We start from the raw sequence: 16,722 nt of genomic DNA, 5'->3' as shown, positions 1-16,722 counted from the left end.
CACAACCCCCCACCCTCTACCCTCCTTCCATATCTTATGCTTTAGTATTTAGTATTTTTAGTATTTTGTTGATACTAAATGACATAAAATAGAGTTATAACTGCTGCCATATTTTATTAAAACAACTTTGCATTTAACTACATTTGTAGTCCTTTCTTATTTGGACTTATTTAAGGGAGGTAAATAATAAATATTACAATATCCCCTGTTCTCTTTTCAAAATGAATCATTAAGGGTTTCAATGGTCCATTTCATCTTCAAACGAAAGTCCCAGTTGGATAAAAAGTTTATGAGCTGAGTCAGATCTGACTAAAAACTTTTTAAAAGATGAGAATATTTAACAATAAAGAAGGAAATAATATCCTTAAATTTGAAATATTAATTCAATTTTAAAATTTTTAATCTTTTTTAATATTTTACTTTTTAAAATTTTCTTGGATGTTTAATATTAATTAAATTTTTTTTTGTAAAATTGATTAAAATATATTTCACATCAAAAGTTAAAGTATAGCGGTTTTTTTTACTGATTTTAAGAGTTTTTTTTATAATGCTTTCTCTTGAATTGTATATAAAACAAGGATGGCAAAATCCTTAAGTAGCGAAGCACAAGAAATCATTAGTAGTAGTCTAGGAAACAAACAAATAACTTATAGAGTGGATACTAATAAATCAAATGATTTGGAATCATATTCAATACTGCAATTAAACTACCTGCCCTCTTTTTTAAAATTAGACAAAACTGAAATATGTATTATAGACAAACAAATCTCTTATATCAAGAATTTAATTTTGATACTATTGATAAAAAAATGTGGTATAGTCCCTTTCGTAACATCGCACCTTAAAGGGCGATTCTTATTATTTTTCACAGTAGCTTTTCTCCTTTTTCTAGCCCCTGCGGGGAGCTCTAACCCTGTGGGGCAATCACCTAACCTACCCTAAAATAACCTATAAAAAGCCATTTAAAAATACGACGAATCGCCCCTTATGGGGCGATGTTACGAAAGGGACTATTCCCAAAAAATGTTATGAAATGTTATCTTGTATAATAATGAAACTAATTACTATTTCAGTATCACCCTCTCCTGCAATGCCTCTGGATTTCCATCTCCAAGAATAATCTGGCAAAGACAGGTATGAATAAACTTATATATAAACCTGCACATACTCATGTACCAGTTAGATACACGTGTGGATTATTGTAAATTGGAAGACCTAGTTGTGTTTTATCTATTTATATAATTTGTAAAAGTATCTGTTGACCTTATATTTCAAATTATGATAATTAAAAAAAAGATATTTCCTCGAATCTTGATAATATCATGGACTAGCCTACAGCTCACGTTGTTCGCTGGTCTGTAATGCTCTTGGGAATATTAAATATCCGTACTGGAAAGGTAGAAGGCTAATGCAATTATTAAGGTATAAAAACCGATCAGTTAAGAATTTGTAGAGGGTCCGATCTTTCAGGGTTAAGTCAGAAGACTTATTTTATGTTTGCTGACCAATGCACATCTACTCTAAGAATAATATTGTCTGTTGGTCTATCGGTAATGCTCTTAAATACTTTTCCCAGCTTTTATCGAAGTTTTTTTGTGTAAAAATTCACTATGCATCATTACTTTATATGTCTGTCTGTTTTGCACCCTTTTTGCTTTTATTTGCTTTGCCTTTTGTTTTTTTTAAATTCAAGAGCTTCTATAGTTATGGCTGTTGTCATCCTTATTTACCTGTTAAATGTTAGTAGCGAAGTCAATTAATTTAAACTTTAAAAGTTTTATTCCTTACTTAGTCCGTTATTCTGTCTATAGACTACTAATATTTTGTGTGAAGATTTGTATGACCACTGCACTGATCATCGTTCGTCTGTCTGTGGGTTATGCCGCGTTTTCTTCTTTTTGCTTTTGAGTTTTACTTTTACTATTAGGATTTTTGCTACTTGTGGATATTATCATCCTTGTTGATGATTTTTAAACTCAGGGATCTTAGGAAATAATGTTGTATATTTATTTTACATCCCCCATGATGATAAACAGGGGTAAGCCTTCGGTTGATTTAAAAGTTTGAACACTTCTTGTTTAGAACTGACGATACACTGATTAAGTTTTTTAGTCAAAGTTATTTGTTATTATAATTGCTTATTGCTTATTTATAATTCAAAATGTCCGTCCGTTCGTCTGTTGGCTAGGATTAGAGGAAAAAGTAATTTTCTCATTTGCTATTCAATGGCTGAAAATTGTGTTAATATTTCCTATATAGCTTGCCAGTATGGACCTTATCTATTGGTTAGTTCTTTCATCCAGTAAGAGGGAAGGAAATGGGGTAAAATGGTTGTATAATGTTAATGATCTATTTCTTGTTAAAAGCTAAACTTTTCTTCAGTGGGGGTTGATCTGTCCATCTGTACGTCCCTAACAGATAGTTCTGATAGCCCTATCACCATGACGTTAGTATGTCCAAATAAAATGACTTTTATTTAAGCTAATAAATGACATATTTACTTAAATTTTTGCTGAAATCTAAATTTTCTTTAGTAGAATTGATTAATGTTTCTCTTTTACTATATTATAAATTTAAGTTTTCTGTTTTATGAATAAAAATCAAATACTTCAATGTTATTTAGATAGCAACATGAATTAAAAAACTGAATTTATGATGCTAAAAGTAGAATAATGGGTCTTAACGTTCTGGTCAATGAGAATTTAATAGGGATTATTGGAGCACTATGAGTTTTATACACTGCACGCTTGGAAGATTCGAGCTCAATTATAGACTTTTATTTCCTATATAGATCTGTCATGGATCTTGATGCAATATAGCAGGCCGTTTTGTACATGTTAAAAATTAGAAGATTTCATTATATAAAAGTAATCGCAAATATACTTAGTAAATAAGACAATGACAATAAAAGAACATTTTTCCAAAATACATAGCATACAGCTCCTTTACATTAAATAGTGTTTTCTCTCTTAAACTTTCCACCGAGTAGTTTAATTTACTTAAGACAGAAACTATGTCAGTGAATACTATTATTTCAATAGATTTATTATTTGAATTAATACTCATATATGAGCGCTTGTAAAACACAGTAATCGACGCATGTACCTAACTATGTGTTAAGCATAAAGTGTGAGTGCACTTTGCAAGGATATGTAATATTTACACATAATATGTGTCACTCAAAAACAGCTCTGAAAATGTTTCGACCTCTTAAATTTTGATACACAGAAATTTGAGTCATTTAGAATTTTATAACCAAAATTATATATATATATATATATTTAAACAAACATTTAACACATATAGATTATATCTGTTTTGAGTACAATAACTGCTGATTTAACAAGAAATTTCTTTTCCGGAAAACTTTTTATCCACCTTGTATAGATCTTCAGCAGAATAGCAAATTTTACTTTCATATAAATATTTTTATATATCCCATCAAATTTTGTCCCTAAATATTATTTATACTTTTAATTTCATAATTTAAATGTTTGAAAAATGGTCTTACATGTTATGAACATATTAGAATAAGATTGTTTACTAAAATATAATATTTATTTCAGCACCAAATGCTGCCAAATGGTGAGAAACAGCTGTTGGGAGCCTCTCTAGTTTTCAGTCGTGTTGAAAGATCAGATGCAGGAAATTATTCAATTAAACAAACTTTCGCAAGAGTAAAATTTTCTCTGCATAATTTTGTAAGGAAGCAAACTTTGGTTAGAAATTTATTAATTTTATTTAATCTGAAATATCGCATATAACTGACATGTTATTTGCATATGTCTTTTAATTTGGTGAAACATATTGAATTGGGGTAAGATAGTTCTTTATTGCAGACAGCTTTCCATTTATATTAAGGTGAAATATTGTAAGATTAAAACCAGTTTTAGCTAGTCAGAAGGGCTGAAGGCCAAGGTTAACGAAACTGTAATCAATTTCATGATTTTCATTTTAATATTTGTGGAAATTTATCTGTAATACAATATGGTTTTTAATATGGCCAAGAACCAGTTATAATCCAGCAGATATTAATTCATTTCCTAGCCATACTGGAATAGTTATTTCTCGTATCGTATTATAAACTGCTTTCTGCGGATATAGAGTGTACAATTATAAGATTAAAACTAGTTTTTTTAGCCCCGAGGTGCTGGAGGCACCGGCTAAAAAAACTGGTTTTAATCTTATGATTGTACATTTCTATATTCGCAGAAAACTGGATATAATACGATGCTAGACATAGTTTTTTCGTATGGATGAGAACCGGTTCCTATCCACCGGATTCGAATGAATACGAGAAAATATATTTATACTTCATGGGATTATTATTTTCCGGGTGTATAAAAAATAATATTTGAATAATAATGTTTAGCAACAATAGGTATTTATATATGTACAGCAGACAATGGTGTAGGACAGCCTGTATCAGCAACTATTAATCTCAATATAATATGTAAGTATCTTGCAATAACAACTTTATAAACTATTATTATTTTCTTCAAGCACAGCTACTCTATAATTATTATTTATAACTAGTGACTCTGGCCTAGCAAATAAGAGCTCTAGAATCTGTATTCAAAGAGGTAGATATTGGAAAGAAGAAATGCTTAATGACATCACATGACCAAAATCTAAAATGAAATAGCCTGAAACCATTCCAGAATTGTGTGAAGCTTCTCTGAATATGGTAAATTAAAGGGTTTACTGGTTATTGAAATCTTAATCAGACAAAAAAAAACTTACTACCGTATATAATATGATAAATACTCTCTACTTGCAAAAGTCCATTGTACACCTATGGTATATTTTAGCAAGAAATATATTTGTTACAGAATTGAATTTATTTTAAATTTATCACCAACATGTAGGGTTCTTTTTTAATCATAATATTTTCTAGCAATTCTTTTTGCCCGTCTTATGGATACAATTGCCCTTGATTTAGTATGTTTGTGCTTACTCTTAGGATATATTTACTGAACATACAAATACTTTTGTCTATCAAGCAACATTATTTTCCCTATGATACATGTATAAATAAGTCTTAATATTGTTTTTCTTATTTGATTTCTGTTTGTCTGAAGCTTAAGATCTTTGTAACTGCTTAACCAATTAGGCTCTACTTTTCAGGGAGTTTACATACTGGTCCTGTGGTAGTTTTAAGCTAAAGCTTAAAATTTTACTTTTTATTGCAGCCTCATATAGGCCCAGGTTTTAGGCTATTTTCTGCTCTACTCAATAGCACCTCGATGCTTGGTGCCCTAGTATTTAAATCAAATGATTTTAGTCAGTTCATAATTTAATTTTTTTATTTTGTAAGCTCTTGCCCTGTGTTAAATACGTATAGTCCAATTAACAATTGTGGCATCTCTTCTACAACAAAAACTTATTTCAGAATAATTTAAATTTCCAGGAAACAAAAAAAAATATATGATAAATCTAGTTTAGCAAGTACAGAGTTCAGTTGATGCATATAGAGAAATTTACATTAAGATTAGAGTGATTGACACATATTGCAAAGACTCTTACCAAAATATTTTCCCTATATTCTTATCTGCACAAAATTTCCAATCATAAAATAATGATTCTTCAAAATTTTACATTTTGTCATACAATAATAATTCAGAATTTGGAAAATACATCCTAAATATAAGATAGGATCTACACAACATTAAGCCTTTGCATTAAATGTTTTTTTATATCAACAGTTGCTTTGCCCCTAACCTCTATGGGCTTTGCCTTAGGAAGAGATATTATCTATGTGAAAACAGCACAAAACCATTACACTCACAGGACTAAAGGGTCTCATCTAAAAAAATCAACCACTAATCAGTTGATTGGTTACCAAGATCTTGAGCAGATGACCAATAGACATGAGACATTGTTCTAGTTCTTTGTAGTTAATTAGCTAAAATACAATAAAATAAAATATATTTACATCTGTCTAAGTTTCTAAATATACAAAAATATATTTTTAAATAAAGATACTAAAATTACAATTTCTTTGTTAAAAGTTTAAAATAAATGCAAGAGTTTAGACAAGAGTAATTGCCCTTTGTTGCAAGAAAATTCTTTTTTTTTAATTGGTTCAAATAAGAGTTGAGAATTTAGGTTGATTACAATTTACAAGTTTCTGGAAAATTAGTATAAAATTTAATTCTTTTTTCCTTAAAGTTTTTTTTTATGAATATAGAGCATAAAAGTAAAAGGATTTTCAGTTTTTTGTACCCTAACAATGAAATACTTTTACAATTATTGTCAACATTGAATCCTTCTTATCTTCAAATAAAAACATTGGTCCATACATTTTTATCCTGTTTTATTCCACAATCCTTGATCTTTACTTTGTTGTAAAACTAGCAATTTATCAGAGCGCTCTGGTTTCAACTTTTAAAACTTTTCTAATAATACAGGAACAGAGAGAGAGAGCAAAGGTTAGCATAGAGGGACAAAGAGGGGAAGGGGGTACAATTTTTTTATTGGAATTTCTTTTTGATCTTGTCAATTTGTTTATGTAAGTAATATTATTGAATTTGTATCAGAATTTCTAAAAAAATAGAATTTTGGGTTATGCAAATTGAATATCAAAAAAAGGAAGTAAAATTTGAATCTAATATAATGTTTACTTTGTGCATCTAATTAGATTTTATTCCTATACATTTTATTGATATTTTGGAAAGGTGGCTGGTTAAATTTTTGAGTTTAACTAAAAATTTTCAGCTCTTGCCCTGATGGAACTTGACTTTTTTCATTGTTGTATTGGAAATTAAGCATTTTATGATTCTAACTTTCTTTTTTTTAATTAAATAAAAAAAGATCTACAAATCTTGGTGAAATTTTAGCATTTTTGAGGTTAATCATATTTTGTTTAATTTTAGACCCTCCTGAGATAGAGATAGACAAATCTTGGGTGCATGGTGGAGTTGGTTATGAGGTTGTCATCTCCTGCCTTATCTATGGAGAACCAAAGCCACAGGTAACATATTTTTCAATAACTTTTGATCAGTGTAACTTTTATAGTATAAATATCGTTACAGTCGAATTGCAGATACCAATATTGTTGAAATTTTGGAAAATGTCACTTATTTATAATCCAGTATAATAAAAACCAAAATATTAATACCAGCTTTGTTAACCCGAGCCTCCGGCCCCTCGAGGCTGACAAAACTGGAATTAATATTAAAATATTTAATTTTACTATCCTGTAGCCTAAGCTGTCCATAATACGATGCAATAAATAAATGTTCTAACATTTTTGAATGAAACATAAATCTAAGAATGACATAAAGCCGTTGCCATACAGAAGAAGTTATAATTGAACCATAAAGAATCATGTTTCCATTAAAAACTTATTTTTTATATTTTTGTTTATAATTGTAATATAAAACTTTTTTTTTGCAATAATTGGATATTTGCAAATAATAGTATGAGGTGTCATTACCTTTCTCTTAGAAAACAGGGATTCAGGGATGGGACTATTGTAAATAATTTATCTCCTCCCAAAGTCTCTACCTATTTTTAACTTAGTTCATTTGTGGAAAAAATGGTTGTAGATTGTTTAACCCATCCATGTGCCCTACATCCTTGCTAAACAACACAATTACATATAATAATAAGAAATCATAACAATTATTGATTTTTTATGCATGTTCAATATCAGTGACGTGGGGTTGGGGGGGTTCCAACACCCTCATTAAAATAGAAAATTAGGAAGATCTGGCTTCCAATTAAAGAAAAACCTATTTTGTTAGAAATATTTCTCAACCCAATTTAAAGAAAAAAGTCTTCCATAATATTCTGAAATACATTTCAAGTAAAAAAATATTCATTTTCAATGAAGTGAATCAAGCAATATTAGCTTGGTCTATTTGCATTACCTAATTGTTTCTCACCCCTCTGTTTAATCACTGTCCACGCCACTGAATCGATCTAGTTATCCATTATGGAAAGCTTTGTATAGATTCCTTGTTGGTTTATAGCAATACATTTACGTACATAAGAACAAAGAAATTCAATAAAGTAGCTGCGCTACTAAAAAATAATAATAGATTCGGGTATAGTCCTTTCCATGACATCGCTCCATATGGGGCGATGATTTTCTATAGCTCCTTCAAGGAGCTATAGCATAGCCTCTTATCATATGGAGCGATGTGATAGCCCCTTTTAAGGAGCGTTCATATCGCCCCTTATGATAAGAGGCTATGCTATAGCTCCTTCATGGCCTCTTAATAGCTCCTTTAAAGGGGCGTTCATATCGCCTCTTATGATAAGAGGCTATGCTATAGCCCCATGATGGCTCCTTTATAGCCTCTCCATCGCCCCTCCGTAGTCCCTTACCTTAATTTATATAACAACCCACTTGATGGCCCCTACATCGCTCCTCCATCGCCCCTTCTCCAAATTTATATTACATTGTACTTTGATGGCCCCTACATCGCTCCTACATCGCCCCTTCATCGCTCCTACATCGCTCCTTCATCGCTCCTTCTCCAAATTTATATTAAATTGTACTGTGATGGCCCCTACATCGCTCCTACATCGCTCCTTCTCCAAATTTATATTAAATTGTACTGTGATGGCCCCTACATCGCTCCTACATCGCTCCTTCATCGCTCCTACATCGCCCCTTCATCGCTCCTTCTCCAAATTTATATTACATTGCAACTTGATGGCCCCTACATCGCTGCTACATCGCTCCTTCATCGCTCCTACATCGCCCCTCCATCGCTCCTACATCGCTCCTTCTCCAAATTTATATTAAATTGTACTGTGATGGCCCCTACATCGCTCCTACATCGCTCCTTCATCGCTCCTACATCGCCCCTTCATCGCTCCTTCTCCAAATTTATATTACATTGTACTTTGATGGCCCCTACATCGCCCCTCCATTGCCCCTCCATCGCTCCTACATCGCCCCTCCATTGCTCCTTCATCGCTCCTTCTCCAAATTTATATTACATTGTACTTTGATGGCTCCTACATCGCCCCTCCATCGCTCCTACATCGCCCCTCCATCGCTCCTACATCGCTCCTTCTCCAAATTTATATTAAATTGTACTGTGATGGCCCCTACATCGCTCCTACATCACTCCTACATCGCTCCTACATCGCTCCTTCATCGCTCCTACATCGCCCCTTCATCGCTCCTTCTCCAAATTTATATTACATTGTACTTTGATGGCCCCTACATCGCCCCTCCATCGCTCCTACATCGCTCCTTCATCGCTCCTTCTCCAAATTTATATTAAATTGTACTGTGATGGCCCCTACATCGCTCCTACATCGCTCCTTCATTGCTCCTACATCGCCCCTTCATCGCTCCTTCTCCAAATTTATATTACATTGCAACTTGATGGCCCCTACATCGCTCCTACATAGCTCCTCCATCGCTCCTCCATCGCTCCTTCATCGCTCCTACATCGCCCCTTCATCGCTCCTTCTCCAAATTTATATTACATTGCAACTTGATGGCCCCTACATCGCTCCTCCATCGCCCCTTAATAGCCCCTTACCTTAATTTATATAACAAAGCTCCTATATGGCCTCTCTATCGCCCCTTAATAGCCACTTAATTTAATTATATAACATTGCCCCTACATAGCCTCTCCATCGCCCCTTAATAGCCCCTTACCTAAATTTATATAACATAGCCCCTACATAGCCTCTCCATCGCCCCTTAATAGCCCCTTACCTTAATTTATATAACATAGCCTCTACATAGCCTCTCCATCGCCCCTTAATAGCCCTTTACCTTAATTTATATAACATAGCCCTACATAGCCTCTCCATCGCCCCTTAATAGCCCCTTACCTTAATTTATATAGCATAGCCCCTACATAGCCTCTTACCTTAATTTATATAATCCTTACCTTAATATATATAACATAGCCCCTACATAGCCTCTCCATCGCCCCTAAATAGCCCCTTACCCTAATTTATATAACATAGCCCCTACATAGCCTCTCCATCGCCCCTTAATAGCCCCTTACCTTAATTTATATAACATAGCCTCTACATAGCCTCTCCATCGCCCCTTAATAGCCCCTTACCTTAATTTATATAACATAGCCCTACATAGCCTCTCCATCGCCCCTTAATAGCCCCTTACCTTAATTTATATAGCATAGCCCCTACATAGCCTCTCCATCGCCCCTTAATAGCCTCTTACCTTAATTTATATAATCCTTACCTTAATATATATAACATAGCCCCTACATAGCCTCTCCATCGCCCCTGAATAGCCCCTTACCCTAATTTATATAACATAGCCCCTACATAGCCTCTCCATCGCCCCTTAATAGCTCCTTACCTTAATTTATATAACATAGCCCCTACATAGCCTCTCCATCGCCCCTTAATAGCCCCTTAATAGCCCCTTACCTTAATTTATATAACATAGCCTCTACATAGCCTCTCCATCGCCCCTTAATAGCCCCTTACCTTAATTTATATAACATAGCCCTACATAGCCTCTCCATCGCCCCTTAATAGCCCCTTACCTTAATTTATATAGCATAGCCCCTACATAGCCTCTCCATCGCCCCTTAATAGCCTCTTACCTTAATTTATATAATCCTTACCTTAATATATATAACATAGCCCCTACATAGCCTCTCCATCGCCCCTAAATAGCCCCTTACCCTAATTTATATAACATAGCCCCTACATAGCCTCTCCATCGCCCCTTAATAGCTCCTTACCTTAATTTATATAACATAGCCCCTACATAGCCTCTCCATCGCCCCTTAATAGCCCCTTACCTTAATTTATATAACATAGCCCTACATAGCCTCTCCATCGCCCCTTAATAGCTCCTTACCTTAATTTATATAACATAGCCCCTACATAGCCTCTCCATCGCCCCTTAATAGCCTCTTACCTTAATTTATATAATCCTTACCTTAATATATATAACATAGCCCCTACATAGCCTCTCCATCGCCCCTAAATAGCCCCTTACCCTAATTTATATAACATAGCCCCTACATAGCCTCTCCATCGCCCCTTAATAGCCCCTTACCTTAATTTATATAACATAGCCTCTACATAGCCTCTCCATCGCACCTTAATAGCCCCTTACCTTAATTTATATAACATAGCCCTACATAGCCTCTCCATCGCCCCTTAATAGCCCCTTACCTTAATTTATATAGCATAGCCCCTACATAGCCTCTCCATCGCCCCTTAATAGCCTCTTACCTTAATTTATATAATCCTTACCTTAATATATATAACATAGCCCCTACATAGCCTCTCCATCGCCCCTGAATAGCCCCTTACCCTAATTTATATAACATAGCCCCTACATAGCCTCTCCATCGCCCCTTAATAGCTCCTTACCTTAATTTATATAACATAGCCCCTACATAGCCTCTCCATCGCCCCTTAATAGCCCCTTACCTTAATTTATATAACATAGCCTCTACATAGCCTCTCCATCGCCCCTTAATAGCCCCTTACCTTAATTTATATAACATAGCCCTACATAGCCTCTCCATCGCCCCTTAATAGCCCCTTACCTTAATTTATATAGCATAGCCCCTACATAGCCTCTCCATCGCCCCTTAATAGCCTCTTACCTTAATTTGTATAATCCTTACCTTAATATATATAACATAGCCCCTACATAGCCTCTCCATCGCCCCTAAATAGCCCCTTACCCTAATTTATATAACATAGCCCCTACATAGCCTCTCCATCGCCCCTTAATAGCCTCTTACCTTAATTTATATAACATAGGCCCTACAAAGCATCTCCATCGCCCCTTAATAGCCCCTTACCTTAATTATATAACATAGCCCCTACATAGCCTCTCCATCGCCCCTTAATAGCCTCTTACCTTAATTTATATAACATAGCCCCTTCATAGCCTCTTCATCGCCCCTTACCTTAATTTATATAACATAGGCCCTTTATGGCTCCTGTACAGCCTCTGTAATTGTATTGCCCCTTCATTATAGAAGGTAGGGCATTAAGGTAAGGAAGGAATGTGACCCTCTACAGTTTTAAATTTAAGTTTTAAAAGGATGACAAGGATGACAACATTTATAAAAGCAAAGCTCTGAAACGGTAGAAAAAAAGTTTAAAGGAAGCCTGCAAGAAATACCACGCTTTAACTGCTGAAAGACTGCCACAAGTAGACCAAATACCCCAAATTTGAAGCCTTCAGCTTCTATAACAAAAAAGTTCTAGGCATTTTAAAATGACATTTTATGTACAATGGAAATTTTGAAAGAATTGCAATGCTCATGTTGAAAACTTTAAAATTAAACTACGTGGCCTAGAAACAAAATTATAAGCTTATTTTTTTTGTCATAAATTTAGGTTTCCAGTAACTAATTATATTTTTACAATAAAAATACCCATTTTTATAGTCAAAATCATTAAAAAAAATTAAGTTTTACTTGCGTTGTACCGAATGTACTGTAGCCAATCAGAAGGCTGAATCAGCTTAACAACCAATCACAGCTAAGCTTGTATTAGTTTACCCCTTTGTTTCCGCTATGATTTTCGTTTAAAAATTCAATTTAAATCGATTTTTTTTCATAGATTTTGACTATGAAATGTGGTGTTTTTATTGTAAAAATGTAATCAGTTACAGGCAATCTAAGTTTCTGACAAAGATAAGGTTATAATTTTATGTCTAGGCAACGTAATTTAATATTGTTTTTTCTTTTATGAGCATTGGAAATCTTTCAAAAATTCCATTGTACATAAAATGCTATTTTGAAATGCCTAGAACTTTTTTGTTATTGAAGCTGAAGGCTTATAATTTGGGGTATTGGGTCTTCTTGTGGCAGTCTTTTAGCAGTTAAAGCGTGTTATTTCTTGCAGGCGTCCTTTAATGAACATTAATAATGTAGAGTGTCAGAACTGAATAGTCAGAACATAAATTTAAAATTCGAAACAAAATTGTAAGTAAATTTATTGAGAAATTGCTTACATGCAGGAAAATGCTTAAGGACGTACTCACATTTTTTGGACTTGATTATAGATATGATTCGCTTATAACATTCTATTTTGTTGTCCTAGGAATCAGTCTAACAGTTTTCCAAAGTAGGTAAGTTCTATCGAAAGGCAAAGGTTTGAAACAGATAGAACATTTCATTAAACTAAAACATATTTTTTTCTCACATTGTTTACAACTGTCAAATATGTTTTTTTATATGCCTAACCCCTGCAGGGGGCTTATTTGTATATTTATATCTTAACCTAACCTAACCTGTGTAGAAATAACTAAACAAATGTTGTTGAAACCTAATTTTTAAGATATTATAGACACTTCTGCGTTTTACTTATATAATGTCCACTCCGACATTTGTCCGAAATATCCTGTGTTTGTCCACGTTAGTAAGGCTTTCTGTTCTGAAACTTAAGATCTCAATAACTACTAAACAGATTGGGCTTTCTATTTCAGGTAAGCTTAATATTTGTCTTGTAATGGCTTTAGGCTATTTTATTTTAAGTCGAGGGATGGTTTTAGGCTATTCTATTTTAAGTCCTGGGAAGGCTTTAGGCTTTTATTCATTCCCCTTTGAATACAGAGCCAATAGATGCTGGGGGCGTAGCCGCTAGTCGATATACAAAGTTTTTTTTTGTCTGTAGCAAAGGATCTCGTTTGCTGCTAAACCGATATGATGTATGTCTGTCTGTCTATACCGTAGGATCTTGCTAACCGCTGAGTACTGAGATGATTTTAAGATAGTTTATTTTTTTTTCCTTATAATAAAATAACAGGATATTTGTCCATAAAAAGCGAAGCAATATCTTAATTTTTGTTGTTGGAACTGTTATTCAGTTGATTATACCAAGGATCTAAAGGAATAAGACAATGGCCGATAAATTTTTATCCATCCCTAATAACGATACACAAAATTGCAACACTACAACCAAAATATGACAAAAGTCCCCAAAGTTTTGAGCCAACGAATAAGAAAACTTCATTATAAAACTTTGGAGACTATTGTAAAAATTGCCTAATGTTTCCTTTATCCCTGAGATTATACAGACTATCCTTAAACTAATATTTACATTAAAGTAACAGGATGTTTATCAGTATCAACTGAACCGATATGCTTCTCCTTTACATTGAAGCTTATTTTACTCGCAGGAAAAGTTTTCATTTTGGGGAGGGGACTAACACTTTCAGCCCCCGGAAGGTATCACTTCCCTTAAATTCTTAACCTTCCCCCTCCCCCCCCCCTCTCCACCACATCTATTCATTAAAGTACTCCTAGGGTCATCTATGGGATTAGCCGTTAGTGACTTAAAAATAATTCAAGTGCAATGATATATTTACCAAATTAATACGATGATTTTGTATACATTTTTTATGAAAAAAAATTATTTTGCCAAAGGCAGCCAAAAAATAAGCAGCAAATATTTCAAAAATGCTCTGATAATCAGAGATCTACAGGGATAAGACGATTGTCGATAAAATGATATATATACATATATACAGTGTGTTTTTTTATGAGAACTTTTTTGAAAGCAATTTTACCTTACTTATAGTTATTAGAATTTAATGATTAATGGCTTATTCTCTTCTTTTTTATAACCTTTAATAGAAAAGCAAAAAATATTTCAGTTTTTATTCAAAAAGTACAGTAAATTAAAAAATTTAAAACTTAGGTGTCAACATCTAAAAATGGTTTTAGTGCATTTTTCTTATAATCTACCTTTGCAAGAATGGCTGCAAAACGCTTCAAAGTTGAGATATTGAGCTAAAAATTTATATAGATACTACTTGTGACATGTACTAGAACATTTTGAAATTTGAAGGCCATATCTCAACCAGGGAGGGAATACTGGCCCCCCAATGTACTCCCTCCATTCTTGGAAAGGGTAGAAGATTTGAGCATAAGAAAAATGCGCTAAAACCATTTCTCGTATTCATTTGAATCCGGTGGATAGGAACCGGTTCTCATCCATACGAAAAAACTATGTCTAGCATCGTATTATATCCAGCTTTCTACGAATATAGATATGTACAATCATAAGATTAAACCCAGTTTTTTTAGCCGGTGCCTTCTGCACCTCGGGGCTAAAAAAACTAGTTTTAATCTCATAATTGTACTTTCTATATCCGCGGAAAGCCGTTTATAATACGATGCGAGAAATAACTATTTTAGATGTTGACACCCATGTTTTGAAATTTTGAATTTACTGTACTTTTTAAATAAAAACTGAAATATTTTTTTGCTTTTCTGTTAATGGTTATAAAAAACGAAGAGAATAAGCCATTAATCATTAAATTCTGATAACTATAAGTAGGGTAAAATTGCTTTCAAAAATGCTCTCATAAAAAAAAACACTGTATATATATGTATGTTTATATATTAATTATTCCCATTGATGATTCACAAAATTACCCCTTCTTTAGTTTAGAATTAGTGGTTGAAACATTTAGACACTCAACTTAATGAACTAAACAATCACAAAACAATAAAAAGTCCCCAAGGTTGTTAATCTAACGAATAAGAAAACGGTATTATAAAACTTTGGAGACTAGACAGCACTCTTGGATAAGCCAACTTATAACACTTTGGGAACTATCCTAATCCTCCCTGGCGAAATGACAATGAGATTTTTTGGTAAATTTGTGGCAAACTTTATTCTTAATAAATTAGCACTTGGCAAAATTATACTGGAGAGATATTTCATTGAAGAATAAATTTTTTTTTTTGCCCAAACTTTTCGTCAGCCAATAATAACAGATAAGTTAAACATTGTAAAAATAATATAGTAACTTAACTCGAGTTGTCAACGGCAGAAATTAGGTCCTGAGATGGTTTTAGGCCTGGAAAGGTTTATAACAATTTTATCTGTATTTCTTAAAATAAATTAACAGAATCTTTGTCTGTATGTATGAATGTCTGTCTGTACCGAAGGATCTTGCTAACCGCTGAACCAATATGGTTCTCCTTTACAGTGAAGATTCCTATAGGTCCTGAGATCGTTCTCCTTAATAGGGTAGCTTCTCATAGGTCCTGGGGAGGTTAATAACTATTTTATTTTAATCCTTATAATAAAGTAACAGGATCTTTGTCTGTATGTATGTCTGTCTGTACCTTGCTAACCACTAAACCGACATGGTTCTCCTTTACAGTGAAGCTTCCTATGGGTAATGAGATGGCTTTAGGCCATTTTATTTTTAATCCTTATAAAAAGTAACAGGATCATTGTCTGTATGTATCAAAGAAGATCGCTAACTGCAGAACCAATATGGTTCTCCTTTATAGGGTAGCTTCCAATAGATCCTGGGAAGGTGTATAACTGTTTTGAAGGAGGATATAAGGGGCTATTAAGGGGCGATGGAGAGGCTATGTAGAGGCTATGTTATATAAATTAAGGTAAGGGGCTTTTAAGTGGCGATGGAGGGCTATTAAGGGGCGATGGAGAGGCTATGTTATATAAATTAAGGTAAGGAGCTATTAAGGGGCGATGGAGAGGCTATGTAGCGGCTATGTTATATAAATTGGCTATTAAGGGGCGATGGAGAGGCTATATAGGGGCTATTTTATATAAATTAAGGTAAAGGACTATTAAGGGGCGATGGAGAGGCTATGTAGGGGCTATGTTATATAAATTAAGGTAAGGGGCTATTAAGGGGCGATGGAGAGGCTATTTAGGGGCTATGTTATATAAAATCGGGTAAGGGGCTATTAAGGGGCGATGGGGAGGCTATGTAGGAGCTATGTTATATAATTAAGGTAAGGGGATATT

General features: G+C 33.7%; 1 protein-coding gene across 2 annotated transcripts in view; it reads left to right on the top strand.

The window, feature by feature from the left end:
* LOC145324949 (lachesin-like) overlaps positions 1 to 16,722 on the top strand; it is a 139,474-nt gene that overhangs the window by 81,526 nt on the left and 41,226 nt on the right. For both annotated transcript variants that reach the window (XM_080167711.1, XM_080167709.1), the window contains 4 exons: positions 1,074 to 1,134; positions 3,567 to 3,646; positions 4,383 to 4,453; positions 6,876 to 6,973. In XM_080167711.1, the coding sequence (XP_080023837.1) occupies positions 1,074 to 1,134; positions 3,567 to 3,646; positions 4,383 to 4,453; positions 6,876 to 6,973 (310 nt within the window). The remainder of the gene's footprint in view (positions 1 to 1,073; positions 1,135 to 3,566; positions 3,647 to 4,382; positions 4,454 to 6,875; positions 6,974 to 16,722) is intronic.

This window comes from Acartia tonsa, chromosome 7 (assembly GCF_053477335.1).
Source record: "Acartia tonsa isolate MP-2025a chromosome 7, ASM5347733v1, whole genome shotgun sequence".
NCBI classification, from domain to species: Eukaryota; Metazoa; Arthropoda; class Copepoda; order Calanoida; family Acartiidae; genus Acartia; species Acartia tonsa.
This window is presented reverse-complemented; position numbering and strand designations above follow the sequence as displayed.